Here is a 27,916-nt window from a genome sequence, read left to right as displayed (position 1 = left end):
CTCTTTTTCCCTTCGCTTCTGTTGCTAGAAAAACCACCATACAAATCTCAAATCAAATGGAGAATCCTAAATTTAAAAAAAGGATGTAAGGAGTCGTAGGTCACTCTCCACTTTACTATCTCTATTGCCCATAGACCTTCTGTAAACTCTCTTGGCGAAGCCGCCAACCCCCTCCTGTACAATCTTGCGAGGGGTTACAATGGTGATGACATCGGTTCCGTTCTGCACAGGAAGTGACGCGAAGAAAACCCCCCACACCTTTATCGTACATTTCCCTTCCAAATCCCCCATCTCCGGCCGCGGCCCAGAGCGTCGCCTCCTGGATGTGCTCCTCTCCTTTTCATCCTCCGCAGGAACCGGAAGTAGGTGGGGGGAAAACGGGAAGCCGGTCTTTACTCGGCGCCTGCCTTGGGCAGCCATCTTGGAGGGTCGCGGCGGCGGAGGCGGCGGCGGGAAGAGCGCCTGAGGGACCCAGCGAGACGCCCAGGCTGAGAGGCCGACTCCGGCTCCGGCTCCCCTCCTTCCCCCTTTCCCCCGCCCCGAGGCCGCGCAGGGGGGCCCTGAGCCCAGCAGGGAGAGGTGAGTCGAGGAAAGGAGGAGTGGAGGGAGGAGGAAAGGAGGAGCCAGGCAGGCCGAGGAAGGGGGAGCGGGTTTGTGGGGGGGAGAATGTTATTTTGTTATTATGGGGTGCAGCTTCTGGCCTGGGAAGCCGAATGGCCGTGTCCGACCAAAAGGCCCTCATCCCTTCTAGGCCGGCGCTTGTGGGGAGCCTCCGAGCCCCCTCTCCCTTTGGGGTGGCTCTCCCCAGGAAGTGGGAAAGGCGCGTTGGAAACCACTGCCGCCTGCACTGGCTGGCAGCAGCTCTCCAAGGGTTTGGAGGGCCTTACCTGGAGACGCCGCCGGGGATTGAACCTGGGGCTTTCGGAGCGCGGGGCAGGAGCTCGGCCCCCGAGATAGGGATACGGGAAGCTCTGTTTACACCGAGTCCGACCCTTGGCCCATGTAGCTCAGTATTGCCTGCACTGACTGGCAGCAGACCCCGGTCAGGGGTCTGTGGGGAGCCCACAACCTCACTCTTCTACAAAGCTTGTGGACAAGGTGCGTTGCAGTTAAGTTTCTGCTTATATTACAGATTGTCGCTTTTGTCCTTCTCAGAGTAGGTGCATAAAAACCAATGGACACCAATGACCAGAGATTCATTGATTTTGACACGTCTTAAGTAGAACTTACTTGGTTGCTGTAACCCATTGGGCTATGTATATAACCTAGATTTACTTGGAGTAGGTCCATTTGGTTAATCAACCCATGTTTATCAAGCCTATTAATTTCAGTGAGTCTGCACAGAGCGGGACCAGCACTTTAAACCACCTGTTGCATTTTTTGATTCTGGGGTTGGACTTTTAAAATGTGCTAGCTAACTCTTAATCTTTGGTAATACTTTAAAAAACTTTTAAACACTTGTTTTGTATTGTTAGCTGTATGTTAAGCTTGCTGCTCTGTGAGGAGATTTGCTTAAAAAGTGGGTTAAAACCTAATAAAGAAACAGGGCATGTTTGCAACAGCCCTCCTCTGTGGAATGAGCTCTAGCAGCTATGGCTGTCTGTCCAGTGCTAATCATAGTTGGAGTTGACCCATTGAAATTAATGGGCATTCCAAACTTAGGTCCATTGATTTTAATGGGCCTGCTCTTGGATACAACTCAGTATTTAGAGATCTTCTATCTCTGTACACAGATCTTCTGCTCTGTTCCTGTGTATCATGGCCAAGAACCTCAGAAGAGACACCAAAAGTTCCGCCCGGCTCAGTTTTCTGTTTCTGGCAGTGTTCATCTAGATGCCCCTAGATAGCCAATAAGCAAGACATGAGAGCAACGTTTTCTTCATGTTGTTTACTCCTCAGGAACTGGTAATTGATATCTTCTGTAGACTGCTTCTGGTTCTTTGAGAGCCGTTGCTACTCAGAGTACTTACCCTAGGCCATTGTGCCATTTAGCTAAGGCAGCTTTCTCTGACTTAATGGAAGGGCCATGCATAGCTCAGCAGTAGAGCTAATGAGATACATACAGAAGATCCCCTGTTCAGCCTCTAGAGCCTTCAAGTAGTGCTGGCAAAGGCCTTATCTGGAACCCTGAGGAGCTGCTGCCAGTGTAGACTGTACTGAGCTAGACAGATCAGTGAGCTGATCTGGCGTAAGGCAGCTTTCTATGTTTTTGGGGGGTTCTGTATAGCAATCATGATTGGTAGCCATTGACAAATCTAGGTGATTTTGTCTAACGTTTAAAAAAACCCATCAAAACTACTGTATCTCTCTACTCCTCCACTTCCATCAGAACTTTTGTATTACTTCTTCAGAAGATCTAATTTCCATCCAATCCAGCACCCAATTTCTCACAGTGGCCAACCAGCTGCCTCTGAGAATCAGGATCCGAAGCCGTTTTCTCCATGTTGTTCACCACAGACAGCTGTTCAGATGTATTCTTCTGCCTCTCATCCTGGAGGTGGCATATAGTAATCACAACTAGTTGCCGTTGAAAGCCTTATCCTCCTGAATTTGTCTCATCCCCTTTTAAAGGAATCCAAGCCAATGGTTGTTGCCACATCTTGCAGCAGTCTGTTCCATAAGTTAAACATGCGACTGGGTGCACTTCTCAGTGTATTATGCATTAATGTTACATTTTTCAGTTGAGAATTGGGCTAGGTGTAGGTCATCCAGCTTTAAAGAGCTGGTAACCTCCAGCTCTGGTTGTGTAGTGAGATGTTCCACTCTCTCGCAGCTACTTAGATAAATACCTAGCCAATTTCCAGTGAGATCTCACCAAAATCTTGCAATAGCTTGCCGTAAATTGGCGCCTGTGCCAGCTGTGCTTCTGCACCAGTGGCAGAGGTGGCATGGCGGGCGGTCTGGGGGTGGTGCAGCAGAGCAGGGTGGCACTTCCCATTTCACCTCAAACGGTGAAATGGGACATGCCGCCCCTGAGGTACACTGCCTCTGACCATGGAGGTTCTCTGCCTCGGCTCTCATGGATCATTGCTGGTGTTTGGCACTACTTCCCAAGAAAGTATTTGACCCTTTCCTAATAACATCCTCGGTACACCAGACCAGCCTGTGTAGTCATCACATTCCAGAGTGGCCATTCAAATGACTGAATCTTAAACGCGGCAGCCTTCTGTGTTGTTTGTCACTCTGCCACTTGGTCTCACTTCCTCCGCACCTGAAGGTTTTAATCCCAGCAAATCAGCTGCCCAACTCGATCAAACCAAAGGCCCATAAAGTCCAGCAGCCTGTACAGCCCACATGACTCTGGGATGCACACAAAGCAAGAAACGAAGGCCAAAATGTTCTCTCACTCCTTGACCTCAACGTGTGGTCTTCAGAGGTGCACTGCCATTGAACAAAGAGCTGTCCTGCCAAATGTCTGGGATCTTTGGCACGGGTGGGGGTTAAGAGGTTGCCTTTGAAGAGTTTCTTGGATGTGGAAGGGCAGCCATCAATTGGAATAGCTGGTTCTTAGGCCATGTACACACCATATGTTAAAGAACGCCCCCTGGAAAAATCCTGGGAACTGTAGTTTAAGGGTGATCGGAATTGCAGCTGTGTGATGGATTAAACTACGACTCCCAAGTTTCTTTTTTGTGGGGCTGGGGAGAAATGGCAGGTATGCAGCCTTATTAACAACAGTTAAGTCGTCTAGTAACTGCTAACCTATTTAGGGTTTTTTGTTTTCAGTTTATTATGGACCCACACGGACAGGTAAACAGTAACAAAAATTCAGTAATACAGTGCTACCTCAGGTTACATACGCTTCATGTTACAGACTCTGCTAACCCAGAAATAGTGCTTCAGGTTAAGAACTTTGCTTCAGGATGAGAACAGAAATTGTGCTGCGGCAGCAGGAGGCCCCATTAGCTAAAGTGCTTCAGGTTAAGAACAGTTTCAGGTTAAGAACAGACCTCTGGAGTGAATTAAGTACTTAACCTGAGGTACCACAGTATATCCAACTAAATGCAGGGAATATAAAGCCTAAACATATTAAATAATAACACCCAATTTGGAACCATGAAATCCATATTCATTAAGACAGCATGGCGGGGAGAGGTACCTGTAAATCTGAAACTAAACTATTTGAAATAAAATCCCACCATATTGAGCAGATGTGATCTCCCTGTCCCTTTGGGACCCATATGTGTGTGTTTTTCTGCCGTAACTAGGTTCCAGAGATTCTGAGGCCATAAGAATAAACTCAGATTTTTAAACGATTTCCACTGCTTTTCTATAGAGATGCTGCTGCCCACATCCATGCCAGAATTTCCTTTTGGCTGCATCTTTTCATCATGCCTGTCTATGCGTTTAGTAAGGGAATAACTGAGGAGAAATTTGAATGTGCGTTTTAATAATCTTTAATCTCCTGATAAATTTAATTCCAGAATAAAGCAGGTTTTGACTCTGATCTACAGAGACCTTTCTCCTCCCCCCCCCCCAAACTTTGGTCGGTGGCTTCTCACAAAGCTCAGAAAGCTTATTGTGTGCCCATTCACCCCTCCTTTTCCTAAAAAAATAGTCCTTGAACTTCTGTGGGACAAGCCAGGCTGTTCCTAAATCACCAACACCCATTATGCTTCTTAACGTTCATTGTGCTGCTGGATCAAACAGTCAAAACCCTGAGAGCTTTTTTGGAATATTTTGTTTGAGCGTGGTGTGCTTAAAGGGAACTTTTATCAGTTTGACCTTCGATAACCAATATTGCACAAGAAAATGTTGAGCTTCTTCTCCCCACCCCTCCACTCCTTTCTCTGAGTCCAGAAGCTGCTCCCCTACCCAGAGTATAAAGTTAATGCAAATTAACTGAAAAAATGAGAAAACAACTCCTTAAGAAATTTCCTGGATTCAGAAAATCTAACTAACTACTGCCCAGCTGCCAATCTCCTCTTCTTGGGCAAAGTTCTTTAGTGGGTTTACATGGACCAGGAAAATGATTTTCTACATCCATTTAAATTGGGATTTAGGCTTGGTTTTGACACAGAAACTGCTCTGGTCACCCTATATGTATGGTGACCTTTGCTGGGAGACAGACAGGGGAAATGTGTCCTCGTTAATCCTTTGAGGGCCTTTGCAAAGGCTCTTGTAGGCAGCTGGGACTTGTTAGTGAAGGTTGATGTTCTGCAGGTGCCAGAAAGGTGGGCAAAATTGAGGGACATCAGGTCAAAGTTCTGATTAGCTTGGCACTGCCCTTCCGCTTTCTGCTCTCCTGCAGTTGCTGGGTTCCAGAGCATTAGATTGGCAGCTGTTGCTCCTGGTTTGGCAGTGGGTAATAGAAGCATTGCATGTGGTAGAAAGTCTTCTTGCTGGCGCTGTTGATCTTCTTCCCATTGGCTGCCGTCTGCCCTGGCAACACAAACAACTTGGGTGTGTGTATATATAAGTTTGGTGAGACAGGAACTGTGTTGTCCTCCCTGGTCTCGACATTGTCACCAGCTCTGCTCCTGCAGCTTGAAGAACTTGCGCTTGAGCGTTGCCTTTTCCTCTCCCCCCCCCCTTTTCCTCATGTGCTGTGTCTTTTTAGATTGTGAGTCCTGAGAGCAGGGAAACTTGTCTTTAGTAATGATTTTTGTAAGCTGCTCTGAAAGCCTCTTTGGCTGAAAGGGAAGTTTAAAATGCTGAAATAAATAAATGAGTGTATTTTCCCTTCCCCCACCCTCTTTATTGGCAGATGAGCAGCAATAGTAATAAGCGAGCACCCACGACAGCTACCCAGAGACTCAAACAGGACTACCTGCGAATTAAAAAAGACCCAGTGCCTTATATATGTGCTGAACCTCTACCGTCAAATATCCTTGAATGGTAAGGAATGGGGGCCAACTGGGCAGGGGTCACAGCCTTTTGGGTTGTCATCAATGTTGGTCCTACACAGAGTAGACCCATTGAAATGGATGGACACAGATAACTTGGGTAGGCTGCGTAGGATTTCATTGGATACAGCCCTCTTCTTTATGGTGAAAGCGTGCTTGATGAGATCATCCAATCAACACAGAAGCCTGTTGACCCTTAAGGGAGACATTCCATGTATATCTACAGGCAATGACCGTCTTGTGCAGGGATTGCATTCCTGACCCCGGCACATGGCAGTGGAGCGCATGCAACCCTGCTCCACCCCCCTTTCTGGCCATTTCTGGGGTTGGCGCAGTGCACACATGCATGGTTGCATGTCAGTTGGAAACACCTAAAACAGTTGCCTGCACTCAGAACCTACTTACTGCATTTATATCTCACCTTTCTTCCACATTGCTCAGTGTGGCACAACTGGTCTTCCCCATTAATCCTCACAATGACCCTGTAAGGTAGGGGGTGCTATGAGGCAGTCACTGGCTGAAGGTCACCCACACTTCCTGGCCGAGTGGGGGTTTGAAGCCTGGTCTCGCAGGCCTCAACCCAGCACTCTTGACCACTAAATCACACTGGTGTGGTGTGTGTGTAAATGCACATAACATGATGAGACATGTCACCCGGAGAAAATTAATTGCAAGCCTAGGATCTGTTCTCTTTATCAAATGAATCATTACCAACATTGCTCTGTGATGCCCCAAATTTAACTGAAATTGCATCCACTTGTAAGTGTTTTTAGACATGGGATGATTCTTCTACCCCACATCACGAAACAAGCCCTGTGTTCCTGCAGGGCTGCATATAGCGAACCTGCTTTTTGAAGTTGGGATATAATATGTAACTTATTTCTTTCCTTTTCTCTCTCCCCCTTCCCTATTCCCCTTCCTTGGAAACTGTGCAATAAAAGCTCTCCCTTTCTCCCTTAGGCACTATGTTGTACGGGGACCCGAGTTGACGCCGTACGAAGGTAAATCGCAGCTACCTTTTGAAACGCCAGATAAAAATAAAGCTAGACTATGAAGTAAACAAGCCTTAAAATGCTCTAACCACACCAACAATACATGCTTTAGATCTGTGTCGTTGCTGGTGGTACTTGGTGACTTCCCCCTTCTATATCTAAACCATTTATATACAGTGGTACCTCGGGTTACATACGCTTCAGGTTACATACTCTTCAGGTTACAGACTCCGCTAACCCAGAAATAGTACCTCAGGTTAAGAACTTTGCTTGAGGATGAGAACAGAAATCGTGCTCTTGTGGTGCGGCGGCAGCAGGAGGCTCCATTAGCTAAAGTGGTTCTTCAGGTTAAGAACAGTTTCAGGTTAAGAACGGACCTCCGGAACGAATTAAGTATGTGTTGTCAGAGCATTTTGAGGAAGGTTTGTTTACTTCACACCCCCCCAAAGGCTCCCAGAGTGGCTTATGAATACCAGTAAGACATTCCCTGTCCTCTGACCTGCAGTCCTAAAAAACACGACACGAAAGGACAAGAGAGGGGTAAAGCAAACATGGGCATCTGTCCTTAGTTCTTGCAGTGAGCTAACTTGGCTGGAATGGGAAGATTTGGGGAGGAGGAGGCCAAAGGTGCTTGTCTTTTCATCAGAGCTGGTAGAGAGCCCCTGCAGTCTGATCTCTCCCTTTTCCTACAGATGCTTCTTACTACCCTGGCTAGATAAGTTTTTTAGAGCCCATAAAGTTGTATCTCTCTTTTTGGTGGCCTCAGGCCTGCTTCATATTTGACGTGACCAGTTTGATTGCCGTTGACAGCCATTTGTAGTTTTTTGTGGGGGGGTGGTAGCAGGGTGTGTGTGTTTGAATTGCTGTCGGGTGTTCAGTACATCTGCCAGGCTGATTTTGAGCAAACCTGGACCTCCCCACCTTTGCTGCTAATTGAATACGGGTTGTTTTTATTTCCTTTCCGGCACTTTAGGTGGCTATTATCACGGGAAACTAATCTTCCCCAGAGAATTTCCTTTCAAACCTCCTAGTATTTATATGATAACACCGAATGGAAGATTTAAATGCAATACAAGGTAAGTAGCTTCCTTTAATGTCTGCCCCTCCCTACTGTTAACAGCCAATGACTTCAAAGCCGAGCAGTGTCTTCTAGAAAGCTGGATTCTAAAATCCAATGCTGGATGAGGGGTCGGAGGGGGCAAAGTCAGCCCTCAATACTGTTCACCTCACCTCACCTCACTCTGATATGTTGGATCTAAGCTGGTCCACATATCTCTTTGCCAAGGGGTTCCCCTCCCCCTTTTGTCTCATCAACACACGAAGCTAACTTTTGCAGAGACAGTCTCTAGGCCTATCTGTACCTAGACATTGTCTGCTCTGGCTGACCAAACTCCTCTAGTCTAGGCAATTCTCAGCTTTGTTAACCTGGGATCCATTTATGTAGCAAATGAGCCCTCCTGCGTAGAAAGCACATGCTCTGCTGTTAAACAAGATGCAAGGAATATTTTTCAGCCCAAGGACCTTAGTATATTTAATTTAATTTAATTTCCTTCCTTCCACTCTTTAAGTTCCCAGAGTGTGGGTTGCAAACAATTTAAAATACGACTTTAAGAACAGTTTAAAGCAAATCACAACCATCTCAGGTGTCAGAGGCCAGGCTGAGGCTTTGCATCTTCAGAATTATATGTGATCTAAATGGAACCACAGCCAGGAAGCTGGCTGCTACATTTTAGCCCAGTTGGAGCTTCAGCGCCATCTTCGAGGGCAGCCCCACATAGAGCACATTGCAGTAATCTGGTCTGGGTGTGTGTGTGTTACAGCTTTCCCTTCTAGGCAACCTCTGGGTGTGAGTGTGTGCATTTGCCAGTAGGGCCAGAGGCAAGAGTAGATTGAAACAGATAAGATGGCGATGGGACCACATGTGAGCTCTCTTTTCTAGTCACATTTTAAACTGTCTCAAGTAGACAAAGTAACCTTTATCAAATCCTTTTGAAACCGACTGGGAACGGCCTGCTTCCACACTCTCAAGCCCGTTTTAAGACTCTTCACCTCCTAGAAAGTTCACGCTGTATAAAGAGCTTGGGAATTTGCTCAACCCTGTGGGAAGATTTTGGCTTAATATACAGCAGAGGCAAGCAAACTTGTTTCTTTGGAGGGATAAACAAAGTGTTTATAAAGAACTCGTCAGCACTAGCTGATGTTATTGATGCTCAAGGACACCATCATAAACAGGGAAAAGGAAAGAGAGAGAGAGAGAGAGAGAGAGAGAGAGAGAAAGATGCAAGAGAATGGATAGAATTTTCTCTCGTGTAGGGAGGTCTTTGCAAAATCTGAAATAAGTGTAAATAGATATTTTGTTAATATCCTAATCCAACCTTTGGTTAAAGAACCACATATCACTTGCCAGAATATAATGTGTAGAAGGTGAGAGGAACCTTGAAAGTACTTTTTGGAGGATCTGCTGTATTTGAACGAGGCAAAAATAGCCAGTGAATTGATAGCGCTGCACTGGGGTGCTAATGACTGAGCTACAATTTCACACTTGCTTCCTAATCATAACTGTTCTTATTGTCTCAGATACCTATATTGAGGTATATATGCCTTGTTGTCTCATATACCAATATACATACCTTGTGCCATACATTTAAGCCATGTCCCACCCCCATGAATCCTGGGAACTGTAGTTTACGCTTGATAGAACTACAATTTCCAGCAACTTTAACAACCTAAAGTTCACATGATTCTTTGGTTGTGGGGATGCGAAACATGCTTTCCTTCTCTTGTTTAAATGAGTGGGGTTTTTGTGGTGGGAGGGAGGTGGTTTGGTAAAAATGTAGTCCTGATGCTCTTTGGTGGAGTTTTATCTAATTTTGTACCGACCTTTTCCCTTGCAGGTTATGTCTTTCGATTACCGACTTCCACCCGGACACGTGGAACCCAGCGTGGTCGGTCTCGACCATCTTAACAGGCCTTCTTAGTTTTATGGTTGAAAAAGGTCCCACTCTGGGCAGTATAGAAACGTCAGAGTTCACAGTAAGTAACCTCCCAGGGCAGGATCTGCTAGCTGCCTATGTAAAAATAAATAACAGAATTCTGCAGAGGTCCTCCAAGGTGCATTTGTTTCATTTGTAAAAATGCCGGCTCCAGACTGATGCCTGCCTTTTCTTTTTGTTCCCCGTCTCTCAACAGAAAAGGCAGCTTGCGTCGCAGAGTTTAGCATTTAACGTCAAAGACAAAGTCTTCTGTGAATTATTCCCTGACGTGGTGGAGGTAAGCTCGAACACCTGGAAACTGGCATTAGCAAAACGGGATCAGTGTGCACGGTGCAATAGTCACGGTTGGCTGTAGGTTACCTCTAGTATCACAGGAACACAGGAAGTTGCCTTCTACCAAGTCAGACCACTGGTCCATCCAGCTCAGTATTGTCTATACTGGGATTTTAGGCTGGAGTCTACTCTGCCCCCCCCCCAGCCCTACCTGGAAATGCCATTGGGGATTGAACCTGGGATCTTCTGTGTGCATTGCAGATGCTCTACCACTGAGCTCCTGGTTCATCTTAGTTTGGCGTGTCTGCACTGATTGACCCAAGGTGCCATTTAGTGTCAGACAAGCTAAATTGACCAATGCATCTAAACCAGTATAAGATGGCCTTTCTGGGCGACCTTGATGGCATCGATTTTATTGCACCTAGAGGCGGGGGGGTACCTAGGAAGCTGCCTTATACTGGCTCAGTACCTTGGTCCATCTAGCTCGGTATAGTCTACACTGACTGGCACCTTGTACGCCTCCTTCTGGCAACTCAGGACCACAGTACCTCTATCCATATGAACCTACCTGGACCCTGAGATCATCTTCTTAGGCCCTTCTCCCTGTGCTGCCTCCTCGAGAGAAGGGGCCTTCTCTGCAGTGGCTCCCCATCTGTGGAATGCTCTCTCCAGGGAAGTTCTGGCACCTTCATTATACACGCTTAGGTGCCAGTCAAAAACTTTCCTTTTTAACCTGGCCTTTGGTTGATCTGATTTGCATCCTATGCCCCTTTTTTTTAAAAAAAATTTTTTTTTGGGAGGGAGGCTATTGGGTTTTTGTTTTTATTTATTTTGTGGTTTCATGTCTTGATTTTATTTTGTGAACAATCCTACACCAGTGTGGTGTAGTAGTTAAGAGCGGTAGACTCGTAGTCTGGTGAACCGGGTTCACTTCCCCGCTCCTCCACATGCAGCTGCTGGGTGACCTTGGGCAAGTCACACTTCTCTGAAGTCTCTCAGCCCCACTCACCTCACAGAGTGTTTGTTGGGGAGGAAGGGAAAGGAGAATGTAAGCCGCTTTCATACTCCTTCGGGTAGCGATAAAGCGGGATATCAAATCCAAACTCTTCTCTTCTTCTTCCTGAGACCCCCGAGTATAGGACAGTATATAAATTCAATTAACAACAACTCCTGCAGCCAAGCTGGTGCCAGTTGTATTTGCTCTGCTTTCCTTTGAACTGCATCAGTGAGGCCAAGAGGCGGGTCTTGTTGTCTGGGCAGCCCAGGACCTCCATACAGTGCATACTGCCCAGGCTTGCACCTCAAGGAGGTCACCTCAGCGCTGCTAACACAGCAGTTTGACTTCACCCCAGAGGCACTCCATTGTCTCTCGAGACAGACTGGTGCCAATATTGCAGGTGTTGTTTGCTACAGTTTACGGGGCTAATGTGGTGCTTTTGTTTGTATGTAAGTTGTTATACTAAATATTAACGTATATTACGGTCCCTGCCTCCCCCCCCCCCCCGGTGATATTATGTATGTACACATGTTTCTCTTTAACGCAAGTTGCTTGTAGACCTTTGGGCGGCAAGTGTCTGGTATCTGCAATAAACAAATCGGTTTGTCAGCGCCAGCACACACGTTGCCCCTCTCTGATCTCCCTTCCCTGTTTTTCCCCATCCCAGGAAATCAAGCAGAAACAAAAGGCGCGAGAAGATCTCCACAGCCGGCCCCTGACCCTCCCGCTCCCGGACGTCGTCCCCGACGGAGAAGCCCACCACGTCCAGAACGGGCTGCCCCTCCTCAACGGTCACATCCCATTGGCTGCTGCCAACAACCACCCTGGCCTGCAGCAGGCCAATCGGAACCATGGACTCCTGGGCGGAGCTTTGGCGAACTTGTTTGTTATAGTCGGCTTTGCGGCCTTCGCCTACACGGTGAAGTACGTCCTGAGGAGCATAGCGCAGGAGTGAAGGCGCTGTTTTTCCTCCCTCCAACCCATCCACCTACACCCCTCCCGGTTCCAAGACCAAAATTAGTGGTAGCGGCAGGAAAACAAAACAAAAGCGTATGGGACTCCCTAGGTATCTTATTCCCGACTCTGGGATAAATACCGCGATGTACAGGTAAAAACAGAAGTTTGGCTCATGGGTTTAGTTTTGGGGATGGGAGAAGGGGAAAACAACAACCCACCTTTAAAAATTTGTAGCAAATCCAATTTGGGGCAGAGGAAGGAGAAGAAATGAGTTGCGTCTCGGAACAGGTGAAGTGGGATTTTTAAAAAATAGACTAGCCAAGAGGAAAAACTGTTTCTGCCTACCTCTCCCTCCCCGCAAAATGGCATTGTTGTGTTGTTGTTACTTACCTCAGAATCAGTTCTGGAATTCTTCAGCTCTTTTTCAGTATTCACTTGGATTTGCACATTTTGGAGACACCAGGGGGTTCCCCATGTCACGCCAGGGTGGGAGGATGAAGGCTGCATAACCCTCCGAATCTGCCAGTTGACCTCTGCATTCTCTCCTTCTGCCACTTGGTCTTTTTTGACTCATTAGACTGCCAGTCACACCTTGGAACTTCCTGTCGTGTGAAGTGGTTTGTAGAGGAAACGGGGTGGAGGAGGGTAGAGGAATAGTTGAGCTGCCTAACCCTCTCTCCCAAATGCCCAGCCCCAAATGCCATCGCTTCAGGTGCTGGTGCTCAGCTGTTGAGCGTGTCTGTCTGCTCTTAGGCCAAGATGTTCACCTTTTTTAAAAAAAGGGACACGCTTGACGAAGCATTCTTGTGTCCTGCATCTGGGGTGAGAGATGTTTTCTTCACAAAGAGCTGTTTTTCGTTTAAAAAGTAAAGATTACAATAGTGAAGCGAGGGGGAGCAAGGCACTGCTTGCTCTGCTGTCCCCATGAGAGCCTTGTTGTGCCAAGAGAGGTAGCTGGTTTGCTTTTGCCTCCTGCCATCCCACACAATCATGGCTAGTCCAGGCCCCTCATGGTAGCCGGATGTGCATTTTAAGTGCACCTACATTTTTTTTTGGTCTTGTCACAATAATGCAAGGTTTCTTTCTATTATTTACTCCTGGCCTGCACAAACTCTCACTATTGCCAGTCACAGCTGAAAAAAATTGTCGATTGAGCAGTCTGAACAGTCCGTCTCCAGTTGGCGTTTGCTGTCCTTTTTTCATTTTTAATGGAGGCTTTTATAGTTGGTGTTTTTCTTAATTGTTACTTTTTTAAAAAAAAAATCCTCCCTGAAACAGTTGTGTTAAAAAAATACAGGTTAAGTCTCTGATCATGTTAGGGTTGTTTTGGGGTTGTTTTCTCTCCCCCCCCCCCCTTGCAATCGGCCACCAGGTGTAGCTGTTCAGTTAGAATTCATCTCTCCAAAATGCAGGGCAGATTTCGGAAGACTTTCTGTCGGCATCGAGCATATGGGGAGGAAAGCCCCCTCAAGCTACGTCACGGGGATTTGCCTCCGGTGTTGGCCCTACTCAAAGAGTCGACCCAGTTGAAATGAACGGGCGTAACTGAATTTTGGTCCATTCATTTCAGTGGGTCTGCTCAGAGTAGGACTTTGTTGCAATCCCTCAGGCGACAGGTGGGTTTCCTGAAGGGACTGGTTTTCACTTTGCTTTGGGTTGAGGAACAGTGGTGACTCACTTGCCCTGTAAACGCAGATCGAGGGGTGCTCCTCCTCTGCTCAGATTTTTGGAACTTCGTCTCGCTTGAACCCCAAATCTTCACCCTTATAGGGAACTATAAATCAGAGTAGCACTCAAATGAGCGTGTGGGGAAGGTGGGCACGCTTCAGCCACTGGGTCAGGAGATGACCCTCTCTTGGCTTCAAATCTCACAGAGGCCTCTGGGCTTTGCCGGAGACGCTGTTTCTTAACCAACCTGGAAGAACCTTCTCGTGATTTGGACTTTTTCAGGCTACAGGTTGAGATGGCGTTGGCTTTTAGTAGATGTTCTCCCACGGAGAGATGTTGAGGATATCCTGCATGTAGAAAAACCTAGCATGGGACAGGTGTCAACCTGGCAGAGGGTGTGTGAGAGAGAATTCAGACGTGTGCATCTTCCACCCATAATATGACAGCTAGGAGCAGCACTGAGCTCCAGATTTTGTAGGTGGTTGTGACGCTACTTGCTAGTTGCATTTTAGCACTGCCCGCTCGGTGCGATTGGCTCCCAAGGCCTTGGCAAATGTGGTCGGAGCCCTGGTGTTTGCAGCCGCTGGCCCGATTGCCTTGGGGAGCCGATGGTTAAGCGACCAAAGTTGCTGGGCCCTCCTCTGTGGCAGACATGTGGGAGGCCTGTGGCCCTCCAGGTGTTGTTGAACTTACAACCCCAATCACTCCATGCTGGTTGGGGCTGATGGGAGTTGTAGTTCAACAATATCTGGAGGGCCAAAGGTTCCCCTAGCTCTGCCACTGCAGAATCTTTTCCCGTGTCAAAGAAAAAGAGCATGTCACATAATAGCTGAGATGTGGTTTATGGCTGGGTTTGAGAGGCCCCCGCTCACATCTTTCCCAAATACTTTTGCCTCAGCCCAGAGGCGAATGCTAGTGCCTTTTCCAAATCGGCCGTGGCTCACTTCATAAAGTCACAGGCTTCTCGATTTCCAACTTAACAAAGGAATATTGGTGAGGTTGAAAGGCTCTTAGACTTCTAAAACCCACTTCATTCCTTTTTTAAAAAAACCTTTGCCACAGGCTCAGAATAAAGGGGGACTTCCTGAGTATTAAGAATGTGATATTTCCCCTTTCTCTCCCCCTCTTAAAAAATAAATCAAATCTAGGCGGCTGCTTTTATTCCCCTTTTGTAGGTTTTAAAAAACCCACCCACCAAATAACTTGATTCCTGGTTTTGCTGGATGATTGAAAGTAGTTGCAGAGGGTGGGGTAGCAAAAGCGGAGAGCATTAAACCCATGAGCCATGTAGCTTAGATAATCAGTAAATATGTGCTTTGATCAATTTTATCTGCAAATAGGTATGGAATAGTTGAAGCTAACTGGATAGATCCATATCTTTGGAAAGGAGATCTTGTAGTGGGGAGGCGGGGGCGGGGGGCGGGCGGTGCAGATGACGTGCGGTAAGGAATGACTTAATATCTGTATTTATAAAAACACTTTGGAGATTTTGTGTTTATTTTCCTTCTCTCTCCCCCCTCCCCTTTTCCCCCTTTTTTTGATTGAATTTTATTTATAATCATTCTTCAAGTCGGGCTCCTGTACATGCTTTTCATCTGCTCTCTCAGCACGAGAAGATCTTAAATGTATCTGTTTCTACAAAGGCTTCTGTCTTCTCTGTTAGGAACTGTGTGGTGTGCTTTTTATCTTTTTTTAAAACAAAAGAAAGCCCTGGGGGCTCAGGATCGAACCTGGTCTCACTTGCATGCAAGGCTGGTTATCTGCAACAGAGCAAAGCTCACCCTTCTCCAGAGCTCTCCCCTAGGCTGAACATCCTTCCCTTTCCTTCATATACTCTGTATTCCAGCAGCAAGTTCTGCCCTAAGAAAAAGCAGCATCAGGTTAACTACAGTTGAATTCCAAGGCTTTTATAGAGTGTCAAAATTCAAGCAGATGTGCATAACTAAACTAAACAGCACCTGTTGCATTGTGATCATGAGCTGTGAAGGGTCTGAAGTCCTGATGGGTAGGGGCAGCTCAGTATCCTTATTTTTTTACCTTACAGCAAATCCTCTCCACTCATGTCGAGCTGAAGCTTGCAACGACAAGATCTAGAAACTTGAGTTTTTTGGGCGGGGGGATCGGATTGGGAACCAGCCACAAACTCACCTTTGTAGTAGTAGTTTGCCCTTTTTTTAGATTGCATGTGGTTTATGTAGGGCAGCGCAGGTAGAGCACTTCAGAACGTCAAAACAACCTACCCTGAAGATTTATAGCCAGCCTTTCTGTTCAAATGGATCTCTGAGGCACCCCAGCAAATCAAAACAGGGAAAGTAAAATAACAGGTAAATTAAGTCGTCGGCAGAAGAGCGTCCCTGTTGGAAATCAGGACAATTATCTCCCATTAAAAGCCTGAGCAAACAAAATGGCTTTTCCCCCCAGGTGCCCGAGAGGAAACATTGGTTGCTAGGAGAGCAAATTTGGAGCAAGCCTTCCAGAGGTAAGCTTGTGATTACATGAGCTCTGCGTTTACCAAACGGCCTTAGCTCACTGGTGGGGCATTGCTTTGCATGCAGAAGATCCAGGATTCAGTCTCCAGGTGCGGCTGGGAATGTCCCCTGCCCGAAGCCCTGGAGAGCTGCTGCCAGTCAGTGTAGGCCGTACTGAGCTAGATGGAGCAGTGGTCTGTTCCCAGCTTAAGGCTGCTTTCTGCTTTTCGAATGCCCACGAGTTTTGTCACATGATAGTGGGGGAGTTTGATTCAGTTCATTTTCAAGGCAGAATCCTTCCTTTCCAAAACCACCAGTGAACCAGAACGCAGCTGTTTGAACTGAAGATTGGAAAAGTGAGTCACTGAAATGAGAGATTCTCCCTCCCTAATCCTGCAGCATTTAACAACAGCCCTTTAAAGTGAGGTCGTGGTTCGTACACTTGCATTGCAGAGAAGGTGCTGAGGTCTGGAGATGGCTTTTCAGACAAGGCCATTTAGCTAAGCACAATTGGAACCAAGGGGCTTCCTGTTTGCCTCTTGCTCTGTTAACTGCTAGGCCGTGCTGCCTCTGTCGGTCTCACGAAGCTGAAATCTGGGCAGAGTTTCCACATTGTGTGCAGGGAATCGGAGGCATCGCCCTCTTTGTACCCCTCCTTGCGACTCTGTCCCAAATTCCATGAATTCATGCGGTTGATACAAATTTAGAAAGGTCTCGCATACTTCCACGGTACAGTGATGTGGTGCAAACCCTGGGTTTCTGTCCCCTTCTCACCCCTTCCCTGGCGTGCATACGTCTTAACGTTAGGAATGCGAAAACTTCCCTCCTGGATCCGATCAAGAGGCCTCCCTGGCCCAGCATCCTCCTCCCAGCAACATTTAACCTGATGGGACTCGGGGAAAGCTCTCAGGCAATGAAATTCCCTTCCGAGCCTGTGGGATTTAAAGAACATAAGAACGTGCTGGATCAGGCCAGCGGCTCATGCAGTCCAGCATCCTGTTCTCACAGTGGCTGACCAGATGCACGTAGGGAAACAAGCAAACAGGACCTGAGGACAAGGGTGCTCTCCCCATCTTGCAGTTTCTGGAAAGAGATACTGAATCTCAACCATCATGGCGGCTCACCATGGATAAAAATAGTTATATACAGTGGTACCTCGGGTTACATACATTTTAGGTTACATACGCTTCAGGTTACAGACTCTGCTAACCCAGAAATAGTACCTCGGGTTAACTTTGCTTCAGGATGAGAACAGAAATCGTGCTCCGGCAGTAGCGGGAGGCCCCATTAGCTAAAGTGGACCTCCAGAACGAATTAAGTACTTAACCCGAGGTACCACTGTATACCGTATTGGCCCGAATATAAGCCGCTCCCTTAAAATTCCACAGGCACTCACACCCGTTCCGTTTTACCGTATGTCTGTTTCAGCAGCAATATCGCAAAAGCCAATTATTGTAAGGTCGCTTATATAAGTGAGGCTTATATTCAGGCCAATGCGATATATGCATGCTATTAACAGGCTCGTTCTCTGAACATAGAGCCTTAAACAGCCAAAGTGGCATCACCCGTGTGGAGGGGGCGGGTGTCAGCAGGCTTGGGGTATCCCTAAGGTTTATTGAAGTACACAAAAAAGTTTGGTGGTGGTTGTGGGGGTAGAACCAAACATAGAACAAACTAATAAAGAGCTGAGCATGCTCAGTGGCCACAGAATGCTGAGCAGGGAAGGGTGGGGAGGAAAATAGTGTGGGGGGGCAATGGAATGGAATAGCCTTGAAGAGGGCATGGCTGGCGGGAGCATTCCATGCCGCCACATTCGGCTCCCTCTTGCCATTCCTACCCAGGAAGGATGTTGAGATTTCGTGTTTGTGGGTTTTGAGGCATCGCCGTCAAAAGGACAAGATTCTTCAGCATGTGTGTATTTTGTGAAGCTGAAACTCTTACGGCCCACATGTTTCAGGCCAGATGGTAAGCCTCTCATTTGAAACCGTTCCCGTTTTGTTTTTTTAAAATTGAGGAAATATCTTCTCAACCAATGGCAGCAGCAGAGTCCCTCTGAGCCTGGAATCCGCCTGGCCGTTGGACCACAGCACTTGGGCCCTGTTCCGGGTGGAGTAAATATTTATTTAGGCAAGGTTTCCAGAGTTGGGGTGGCAAGAGGATGAAACGAAGGGCGCAGAGTTCAGAGCTTGGCTCTAGGTCTTTTAATCCTGGACCACAGATGTCTTGGATAAGAGCCTAGAACCTTTTCCCCAGAAAGGGATGGAGCTCAGAGGTTGCAGCAGGTGTGGGAATCCTTTGACATTCTGGATGTTGCTGCTGCTGCTGATTCCTCACCCTTTTGCAACGTGAAAACACAATATTAAAAACAGTTTGTTTGTTTGTTTGGAAAACGTAGTCACGCTGATCGTGCAGAGAACCTCTGGCATTCCAGATGTCTCTGAACTACCACTCCATCAGCCCCAGCAAGTATAGCCAATGGCCAGAGGGGTGATGGGAGTTGCAGTCTGGTGACGCCTGGAGTCTCCGAGGGCCACAATCCTGACATCTAGACTACTGGGCTACGTGGAACTAAGGGCCTGACACCTCCTGTGTCTTAAGGGCCCATAGTGGTAGAGCCCCTGCTTTGCATGCAGAAGGTCCCAATTTCAAATCCCCAGCATTTCGGGGTAGGGCTGCGAATGTCCTCTGCCCAAAAGCCGGCAACAGCCTTCCATTGCTATTCTTTCCCTTGTACCTGAGATTTACAGGTAGACTGCCCCTGTACAAGGAGTGTCTGTTCCCAATTATGGAATAGTAAGAGTTGAAAGGGTCCCTGAGGATCATCTAATCCAGTGATGGCCAAACTTGGCCCTCCAGCTGTTTTGGGACTACAACTCCCATCATCCTTAGCTAACAGCACCAGTGGTCGGGGATGATGGGAATTGTGGTCCCGAAACAGCTGGAGGGCCAAGTTTGGCCATCACTGATCTAATCCAACCCCCTGTAGGAATATGCAGCTGTCCCATAAAGGGATCGAACCTACACGAGAGTTTGATGACCATCTGCCGTGGTTGCTTTAGTTGAGATTCCTGCATTGCAGGGGGTTGGACTAGATGATCCTTGGGGTCCCTTACAACTCTATGATTCTGTGACCTTTGCATTAGGAACACCACTCTTTTAACCAGAACGGATGTGCTGGCTTGCAGGATCAAACCTCAGGGCTGCATCCAATCCTATTCTTACTTGGGAGAAGACCCATTGAAAACAATGGGCATGGCTAACCTAGGCCCATTCACTTCAATGGGTCTACTCTGAGTAGGACTTAGCTGGACAAGATCCAAGGCCCATAAAGTCCCGAGTTCTGTTGACTAGGCTGAGCTGTTATTTTCAACAGATCTAGCATTAATTTCAGTAGACCTACTCAAGAAGTATAGCTTATTTACTGTTGTAAATAATTTGAGAGCTGGGAACTTCCTGATCTACTGTAAATCACCCAGTAGATCCTGCTCTGCCTTCCGTCCAACCCTGAGATAGCAGGACAATCCCCATGTGTGTGTGTATGTGTGTGTTTAATTAGTCGTGATAGTTTTTTGAATGGAGCCTCCTTGCTCAGGAGCAGTTTACCTCTTGATACCAGAATGTGGAGTTCGGGCAAACAGGTAGGCCGTCCCCTTCACATCCTACTAGTGAGCTTCCTACACATCTGGCCGGACACTGTTGACTTCTTCTCAATGAGCGTGTGTGTATGTGCGCTCTCTTTTTAATCCACGAGGTGGCGCCGCGGTACTATCCAAGTTTAAATGAGCGGGATGGTTCCCTCAAGCCATTTACCTATACCTTGCATCCGATTGCTAGGGATTCTCAATTCAGAAGTGTTCTCCATTTCTCTTGTCTCACCTGGCCAGCGGAGAAAGTAGAGAAGGGGGAGAAATAATCATGCTTCTTGCATGCGCTGTTTGATCTTGTCCCACTAGTCCAGGGGTCAGCAACATTTTTCAGCCGTGGGCCGTTCCACTGTTCCCCAGAGATGCATTTTAAATAAAAGCACACATTCCAATCATGTCAAAACACCAGGCAGGCCCCACAAATAACCCAGAGGTGCATTTTAAATAAAAGGACACATTCTATTCATGTAAATCATGTTGCTTCCCAGACAGTCTGCAGGCCGGATTGAGAAGGCGATTGGGCCGCATCCAGCCCACAGGCCTTAGGCTGCCTACCCCTGCACTAGTCTGCACACCCTTTGGGGACCATGGGGAGGCACAACTCGGTGGCAAAATACTTGCTCCAGGTTCATGGCATCTGCAGGTGAGAAGGATCAGGTGATGGGAAGGACCTCTGCTGGAGCCCCTGGAGAGTTGCTGCCTGTCTGGGAGCCAGTGTGGTGTAGTGGTTAAGAGCGGTAAACTTGTAATCTGGTGAACTGAGTTTGCGTCTCCGCTCCTCCACATGCAGCTGCTGGGTGACCTTGGGCCAGTCACACTGCTCTGAAGTCTCTCAGCCCCACTCACCTCACAGAGTGTTTGTTGTGGGGGAGGAAGGGAAAGGAGAATGTTAGCCACTTTGAGACTCCTTCGGGTAGTGATAAAGCAGGATATCAAATCCAAACTCTTCTTCTTCTTCTGTCAGAGTAGGCATGGGGTAGATCAGGGGTCTACTACCCCTAGTGTTGAAATCTGTAGGCTTCTGAATACCAGTTGCTGGAAGACACAGGAGGGGAGAGAGCTCTTGTGCCTGGCTCCTGCTTTTGAGCTTCCCAGAGGCATGTGGCTGGCCACAGGATGCTGAACTAGATTTGGCCTGATTCATTAGAACAGAGTTTCCCAATTCTTTCAGCTTATCTGGAAGCAGTTTCACACATCAATAGATCTTTTGTGTCTAAAATAACTTCAAAACGGGAAGGCGCTATAGACCAGTGTTTTCCAAACTTGGGTCTCCAGTTGTTGTTGGACTACAACTCCCATCATCCATAGCTGGGGAGACCAGTGGTCAGGGATGATGGGAGTTGTAGTCCAACAACAGCTGGAGACCCAGGTTTGGGAAACCCTGCATTGATTCTTCCTCCTCTCCCTCCCAGTTCCTGCTTAGCCACTGCATTGCTTTGAAAAAAATGTTGTTGGCATCCGTCTGTCTCCAGAGACAATGGAGTGCGCTTCCAGGGGTGAAGTCAAACCACTGCAAAAGTGACGTTCCCCAGGGCGCAAGTCTGGGCAGGGTGTATGGACAGTTGGATCGCAACGACCTACAAAATAAATCCTACTCAGGGCACTCCTCCTTGCATTGCTTTTCTGGTCTTGACTGAAAAGTACAGTGCTTAACTCTTTCTTTGGAAGGGGGTCCCTTTAGCAAACATCTTTTATGACGAGAGATTCTCCTCCTGCAAGCAGGCATTGCAGAAAATGAAACAACCCAAAGACAATGTTGTGTTGACCTTCTAAAACTGCAGAGGAACGTGGCCCTTCATACCTCTTTATATGGCCCTCAAAACTCTCCCCCCAAGCCACAGCCCTGCTTCACTCCCCCCCTCCCTTTGAGTACTTTTGTCTGGTTGGAAACATTTCCTCGGACTCTGATTGTGCCTCTTGCTTCTTTCTATGGAGGGCAAAGACGTGTGTAGAAACCAGCCTACTGTACACAGGCAAAATTTGCATCTGTTGCTCCGCCCATGATTGCCTCTGGCCCCGCCCACCACTCATATGCGGCCATGGGAAAGATGTCCAGAAGGGAATGTGGCCCCTGCAATAGATTCCTTATCTCTGCTGTAGGGGCTTCAGATGAGATTTGGTGAGAGCGAATGCCATTCTCTTTGTAATTTTTCAATATGCAAGAGAGGATGGCAACAAATGGTTGTAGCATGGAATGGCACATTTTAGAATTCCATCTGCTCCATTCTTCCTCCCCAGTTTTCTCACTCCTCAATAGCTGATTGGTGGTAGGTGTGCAGAAGAAACTTGAGTTTTGTTTCCATTTTTACAAGAAACAACCCAATTCTCATCTTTCCAGTCGGTGTGCGCAAACTGAAACATCACTATTCCTTGAAGTTCACACTTCCTCAAATTTTGCAATGCAGCTGTCCTAGTGAAAATAACCTTAAAAAATACATGGCATGAGTGGAAATGCCTTGCAAAAATGTGCAGATGAGCCCACACGAAAAAACCGATGAATTTTCATGGGCATTTGATTTCATAAAATTCATAAACCACTTGATTCTTTTTTTAAAAAAAACAACAACAGCAACCCAAAGTGGTTTACAAAAACATAGCATAAAATAATTGGTAAAAACCAATCATATGTTCAAAAAATCAAAACCAGCAATAAACGAAAAATGCACCAGCATTCTAGAGATCTGGGTAGAATTTTTCAAACAACGATGTTCTTTAGCTGGTGCCAAAAAGAGTACGGTGAGGGTATCAATAGGCAGGGAGGTTCAAATTGTAGGTGCAGTTGCACTAAAAGATGGATTTCTTACAGATGCAGAACCGGAATCATGTGGCACTCGTAACAACAGATCGAAACGGTTGAAAGGCGCCCTCGAAAATAAACTGATCCCAAGTTGTTAAGGGCTTTGTACACCAATAGCAACACCCTGAACTTGACCCTGTGGCAAACCAGCAGATCAGGTGTTAGACCTCGCTCCTGTCAGCATTCTGCACTTCCCGTGAAGGAAGGGGGGAAAAGTTTTGAAATGCTGAATGTTGTGGTCAGTCCAGAACCTGAGAGGCCAGGGTTTCAAATCCCCGCTCGGTCATGAAGCTCGCTCGGCGACCTGGGGGCCAGTCATTGCCTCTAAGCTGGACCTACCTCACAGGGTCGTTGTGGGGAATTAAATGAGGAGGGGGGATAAACCACATGAACCGCCTTGAGCTCCTGGGGGTGGGGGAAGGTGGGATATACTGTAAATGCAATAAATAAATACAGTGGTACCTCGGGTTAAGTACTTAATTCGTTCTGGAAGTCCGTACTTAACCTGAAATTGTTCTTAACCTGAAGCACCACTTTAGCTAATGGGGCCTCCTGCTGCCGCCACGCCGCCAAAGCACGATTTCTGTTCTCATCCTGAAGCAAAGTTCTTAACCTGAAGCACTATTTCTGGGTTAGCGGAGTCTGTAACCTGAAGCGTATGTAACCTGAAGCATATGTAACCCGAGGTACCACTGTAAAGATAAATAATGAAAAGGCAGACCATCCCTGGGTCACCCTGGTTAGAAACCCAGCCCAGAACCAGGCATGGGCAAACTCGGCCCTCCAAATGTTTTGGAACTACAACTCCCATCATCCCTGACCACCAGTCCTGTTAGCTAGGGATGATGGGAGTTGTAGTCCCAAAACATCTGGAGGGCCGAGTTTGCCTATGCCTGCCCAGAACCTTCCTGGACTGGATAGCTCAGTTGGTTAGAGCGTGCTGCTGATAACGCCAAGGTTGCAAGTTCAATCCCCGTATGGGACGGCTGCATGTTTCTACATTGCCGGGGGTCAGACTAGATGATCCTCAGAGCCCCTTCTGACTCTATGATTCTATGAGTGGATAAATATTTAACAAGCTCCCACCCCCACCTCCCGGCTGCTTCCAGCTCACCTCATCTTTCTCCTGCCCTTCCCCTTGCATAAATAGCTATCTTGCATTCCTCGAGAACTATGTAGCAAGCCATTCTCTGCTAATAATATTTAACTTTCCTTGGCGTCTCCTGGTAGTTTTTGTTCAGGTTAGTTGTAGACGGCCCTGCGAGTTTGTAAGTGTACTTGATGACACGTTAATAGGACGATCTGTCATATTGCAGCTAAACAGCCCAGACGGTTCCGCAGACCGTGGCAAGGATTGGCGTTCTTTGCGACGACTCTTTCCTCCTCCCCACCTGCCTAGAACACACCTAACATTTCCGCACCCCTCAAAAAGGCCCGGAGTCTGCATGCAACTTTTCCTTAAGCATGTCTAGAGTCGAACCTTTTAAGTATTCGGCACCAAAAGGTAAACAAACCCCATGCCAAGCTGACCCGGCAGCTGCAATTGGGATAAATTATGGGGATGTCAGTATTTTATTTAAAAAAATACTTTTTAAATGCTTATTACAATGTGTTGCAAACCTTATTGCTGCAGGGAACTCCCCCCGTCCCCATCCCAGATCTCTCTGCCAGAGAACCCCAAGTTTGTTAAAAAATGAAATGAATGAATATCAGCTTGTGAAGGATGTCCTAACTTAGCCCAGGCTCATATAAATGTAGATAGGATCATGGAGCTGTATTTATTGTTGATAATAATAATAATAATAATAATTTATTTATTAAATTTGTATACCATCCTATACCTACAGGTCTCAGGGCAGTTCACAACATAAAATCACAATTAAAAAAATCACAGAATACATAATAAAAACAAGAACAAGAACAACTCAATAATACCCTCTCCCCAACACATTTTAAAAGAGTGTTGGATGTCAATCAGCTGAAAAGTTGGAAGGTACCCCAAGGGTCATCTAGTCCAGGCATCCTCAAACTTGGCCCTCCAGATGTTTTGGGACTACAACTCCCATCATCCCTAGCTAACAGGACCAGTGGCCAGGGATGATGGGACTTGTAGTCCCAAAACATCTGGAGGGCCGAGTTTGGGGATGCCTGATCTAGTCCAACCCACTGCAATGCAGATGCTCCCCCCCCCACCTCCGAAGATTCAAAAGGAAAAATGGGAGGAAAATGTAGATGAAAATAAACCAAAATTAAATTCAGCAAGCCAATGTGAAGTTCAGCATTTAGGCAAAGCAACAACTGAATGCACAGAAAGTACAGAAGAGGGGGCGCTGTCTGGCTTGGCAGTGGCCAATACGAAAAGGCTGTCGGGATTGCAGTCATTCACAAGCTGAGTATAGCTGAGTAGTGGAGCACCTGCTTTGCATGCAGAAGGTCCTAAGTTGATTCCCTGGCATCTCCAGGTAGGGCTGAGAGAGATCCGTGTCTGAATCCGCGGAGAGTCATTGCCAGTCAGTGAAGACCCGACTCAAAATGGCAGCTTCCTAGATTGCTCATCTGCCCATGAGTTGGCAGCGTGATGCAGCTGCAAAAAGGGCGAATGCGATTTTAGGCTCCACAAGTTTCCGACTGTGATTAGTCCCACTTTTATTCTGCGCTGACCAAACCTCCTCCTTTGAGGCACCACACTTTAAGGAAGGTTGCAGATGAATTGGAATGGGCTGCTGGAGGGCCACAGAGGCGATTTGGGGGGTAGAGAAAATCAAGAAACGTTACTGAACCTGGATGAGCCTGGAGAGGAGAAGACAAGGGGAGGCACGATCACCCTCCTCTCTGTTGCCCCTTGTAGAACTCAGCAGGGAGGAGGGTGACTTGGCTCTGCCTGCCATTGGCTCTGGCGCCACCTACTGTCGGGCTCCCTGCTTTCTACCCTACCAGTCCCAATAGGCACCAGCCCTCACTGATTAAAATAGGTAGGTAGAATAGATTAAGCTGTTCACTGTCTGGAGAAGCAATCTGACCCGGGGGAACACGACATTGCCATTCCCATTTAAAGTTGTGCCCCTTTATTTCAGAGCACTGGTCCATTCAAGCTGATGTTGTTCTAGCCTAATACTGTGGGGGTATTGTTTTTGTTTGTTATTGCGGCATGCGTTTTTGTGTTTGTATTACAGTGATACCTCGGGTTAAGTACTTAATTCATTCTGGAGGTCTGTTCTTAACTTGAAGCACTATTTCTGGGTTAGCAGAGTCTGTAACCTGAAGCGTATGTAACCTGAGGTACCATTGTATATAGTTGTATTTGTGTTTTTATATAATAAACCACCCTGTGATCCTTGGATGAGGGGCAGTATAGAACTTTAATAAATAATACTAATTATAATCTCCAGGTAGGGCTGAGAAGAGACCCCTATCTGAATCTCGGGACAGCCTCTGCAGTGGTCAGTGTCAGCAATATCGAGCTGAAAAGAGCAACGTTCTGGCTCAGTAGAAGGCAGCTTCCTATATCTTAAGGGAAGGGGTTGTAGCTCAGTAGCAAATCACCTGCCTTGCAGGCAGATGGTCTCAGGTTCAATCCCTGCCATCTCCAGGCAGTGCTACGAATGTCCCCTGCCTGAAATCCTGGGGCCTGCAGCCAGCCAGCGTAGACAATACAGGGCTAGTAGGACCAGTGGCCTAAGTCAGGAGAAGCCAGCTCTCTACATTCTTAAAAGGCAGGTAGCCAGCTTCATCATCATCATCATCATCATCATCATCATCATCATCATTTTTATTTATACCCCGCCCTCCCCAGCCAGAGCCAGGCTCAGGGCGACTAACACCAGTAAAATTACAGTAAAATCATAAGGGGGGGGGGGAACCAATTTAAAATCTAGGTTAAAATGCAGTTTAAAATGCAGCCTCATTTTAAAAGTAGCCCATAGATCAAAACCATAAGGGGAGGGGAAACATAAGGGTCAGACTGAGTCCAAACCAAAGGCCTGAGTCCAAACCCTGCGGAAAGATGTCAAGTCCCACAGGGCCCTAGTCTCTTGTGACAGAGCGTTCCACCAAGTCGGGGCCAGCACTGAAAAGGCCCTGGCCCTAGTTGCAACCAATCTAACCACCTTGCGATCTGGGACTTCCAAAATGTTGTCATTTGTGGACCTTAAGGTCCTCCGCGGGGCATACCAGGAGAGGCGGTCCTGTAGGTACGTGGGTCCTAGGCTGCGTAGGGCTTTAAAGGTCAAAACCAGCACCTTAAACCCGACCCTCTACTTCACTGGGAGCCAGCACAGTTGGTAAAGCACTGGATGAATGTGATCCCGTGGCAAGGACCCCGTAAGGAGCCTCGCCGCATCATTCTGCACCCGCTGTAGTTTCTGGGTCAGCTTGAAGGGCAGCCCCGCGTAGAGCAAGTTACAATAATCAAGCATGTTGAATAATAGAGGACAAGCCTGTTGATGGCAGAGGCAGTAAGCCAGCCCTGTTGCATTTGGGTGCCTGGGCACCTTTCCTAAAGTCCTGCCCTTCTGGTCCCACTGCATGAAACCTCATTGATTGCCCCTTCTCCTGTGCTCCCAGTTCAGAGCTGCGTCTCCAACACGCCAAGATCTGCCCTTGACCTCAGCGAACCCGCATCCCTCACTTTGTTAAGTCCGGCAAGGTGCTATACCTCAGATAGCTCCGTTTGCAGAGGGCGAGACTCTCAATCTCAGGGTTGTGGGTTCAAGTCCCACGTTGGACAGAAGATTCCTGCATTGCAGGGGGTTGGACTAGATGACCCTCGTGGTCCCTTCCATCTCTTCCCAAATTCTATGAAAGCTAACAGTGCTCCATTTATACAGCGTTCTCTGCTGAGAAGCGGCGATCCCAGTCTGAGATAATGGGGAAGAGAGTTTTTGGAAGGGGCTAGGTGGGAGGGAACGCGCAGAAAGACATTTCTGATTTAAATGTTCTTTGGCACAGGGAAAGATTCCACTTATCCACCAGTCTCCCCTTAATAGGAGTCTGAAAAGACCAGCCCCGACAGCTCATTAGAATGTGATCCCTCCCTCTCTGGCTGGGTCTCACCTCCCTCCCTCCTTCAAGTTGATGGGAAACTCTCCCACAAAACTAGTATTTATTTGCCGAGCTACAACCAAGGAGGCTTTTGCCGGTCTGCTGCTGGCGGGAAAGGAACGGAGAGCAGACGGGCATTTGGGAAGCGGTCGAGAGCAAAAAAGAGAGAGGCCCAATTAGAGAGAGAACGAGGATTTGGACCCTGGTGTTTGGAGTTAACGGGATCAAGGTTGGGAAGTTT

General features: G+C 47.3%; 1 protein-coding gene and 1 long non-coding RNA gene across 2 annotated transcripts in view; one reads left to right on the top strand and one right to left on the bottom strand.

The window, feature by feature from the left end:
- The window catches only part of LOC310850913, a 169,449-nt gene that overhangs the window by 100,977 nt on the left and 40,556 nt on the right, over positions 1 to 27,916 (bottom strand). The window lies entirely within an intron of this gene.
- Positions 356 to 15,368, top strand: UBE2J2 (ubiquitin conjugating enzyme E2 J2). The gene is made up of 7 exons (XM_083752844.1): positions 356 to 579; positions 5,708 to 5,838; positions 6,807 to 6,847; positions 7,812 to 7,914; positions 9,733 to 9,871; positions 10,028 to 10,108; positions 11,769 to 15,368. Exons 2-7 carry the CDS (start codon positions 5,708 to 5,710, stop codon positions 12,054 to 12,056), a joined length of 783 nt encoding a protein of 260 aa, XP_083608970.1. The 5' UTR covers positions 356 to 579; the 3' UTR covers positions 12,057 to 15,368.

The sequence above is a fragment of the Podarcis gaigeae genome (genome assembly GCF_964106915.1).
Source record: "Podarcis gaigeae genome assembly, chromosome: 8".
Taxonomy (NCBI): Eukaryota; Metazoa; Chordata; class Lepidosauria; order Squamata; family Lacertidae; genus Podarcis; species Podarcis gaigeae.
This window is presented reverse-complemented; position numbering and strand designations above follow the sequence as displayed.

Excerpts from the sequence above, each read along its gene's own strand:
- UBE2J2 (XM_083752844.1), top strand. The coding sequence starts at position 5,708 with ATGAGCAGCAATAGTAATAAGCGAGCACCCACGACAGCTACCCAGAGA. Across the intron at positions 7,915-9,732 it reads AGATTTAAATGCAATACAAG|GTTATGTCTTTCGATTACCG; the intron begins GTAAGTAGCTTC and ends TTTCCCTTGCAG. Across the intron at positions 10,109-11,768 it reads TATTCCCTGACGTGGTGGAG|GAAATCAAGCAGAAACAAAA; the intron begins GTAAGCTCGAAC and ends TCCCCATCCCAG.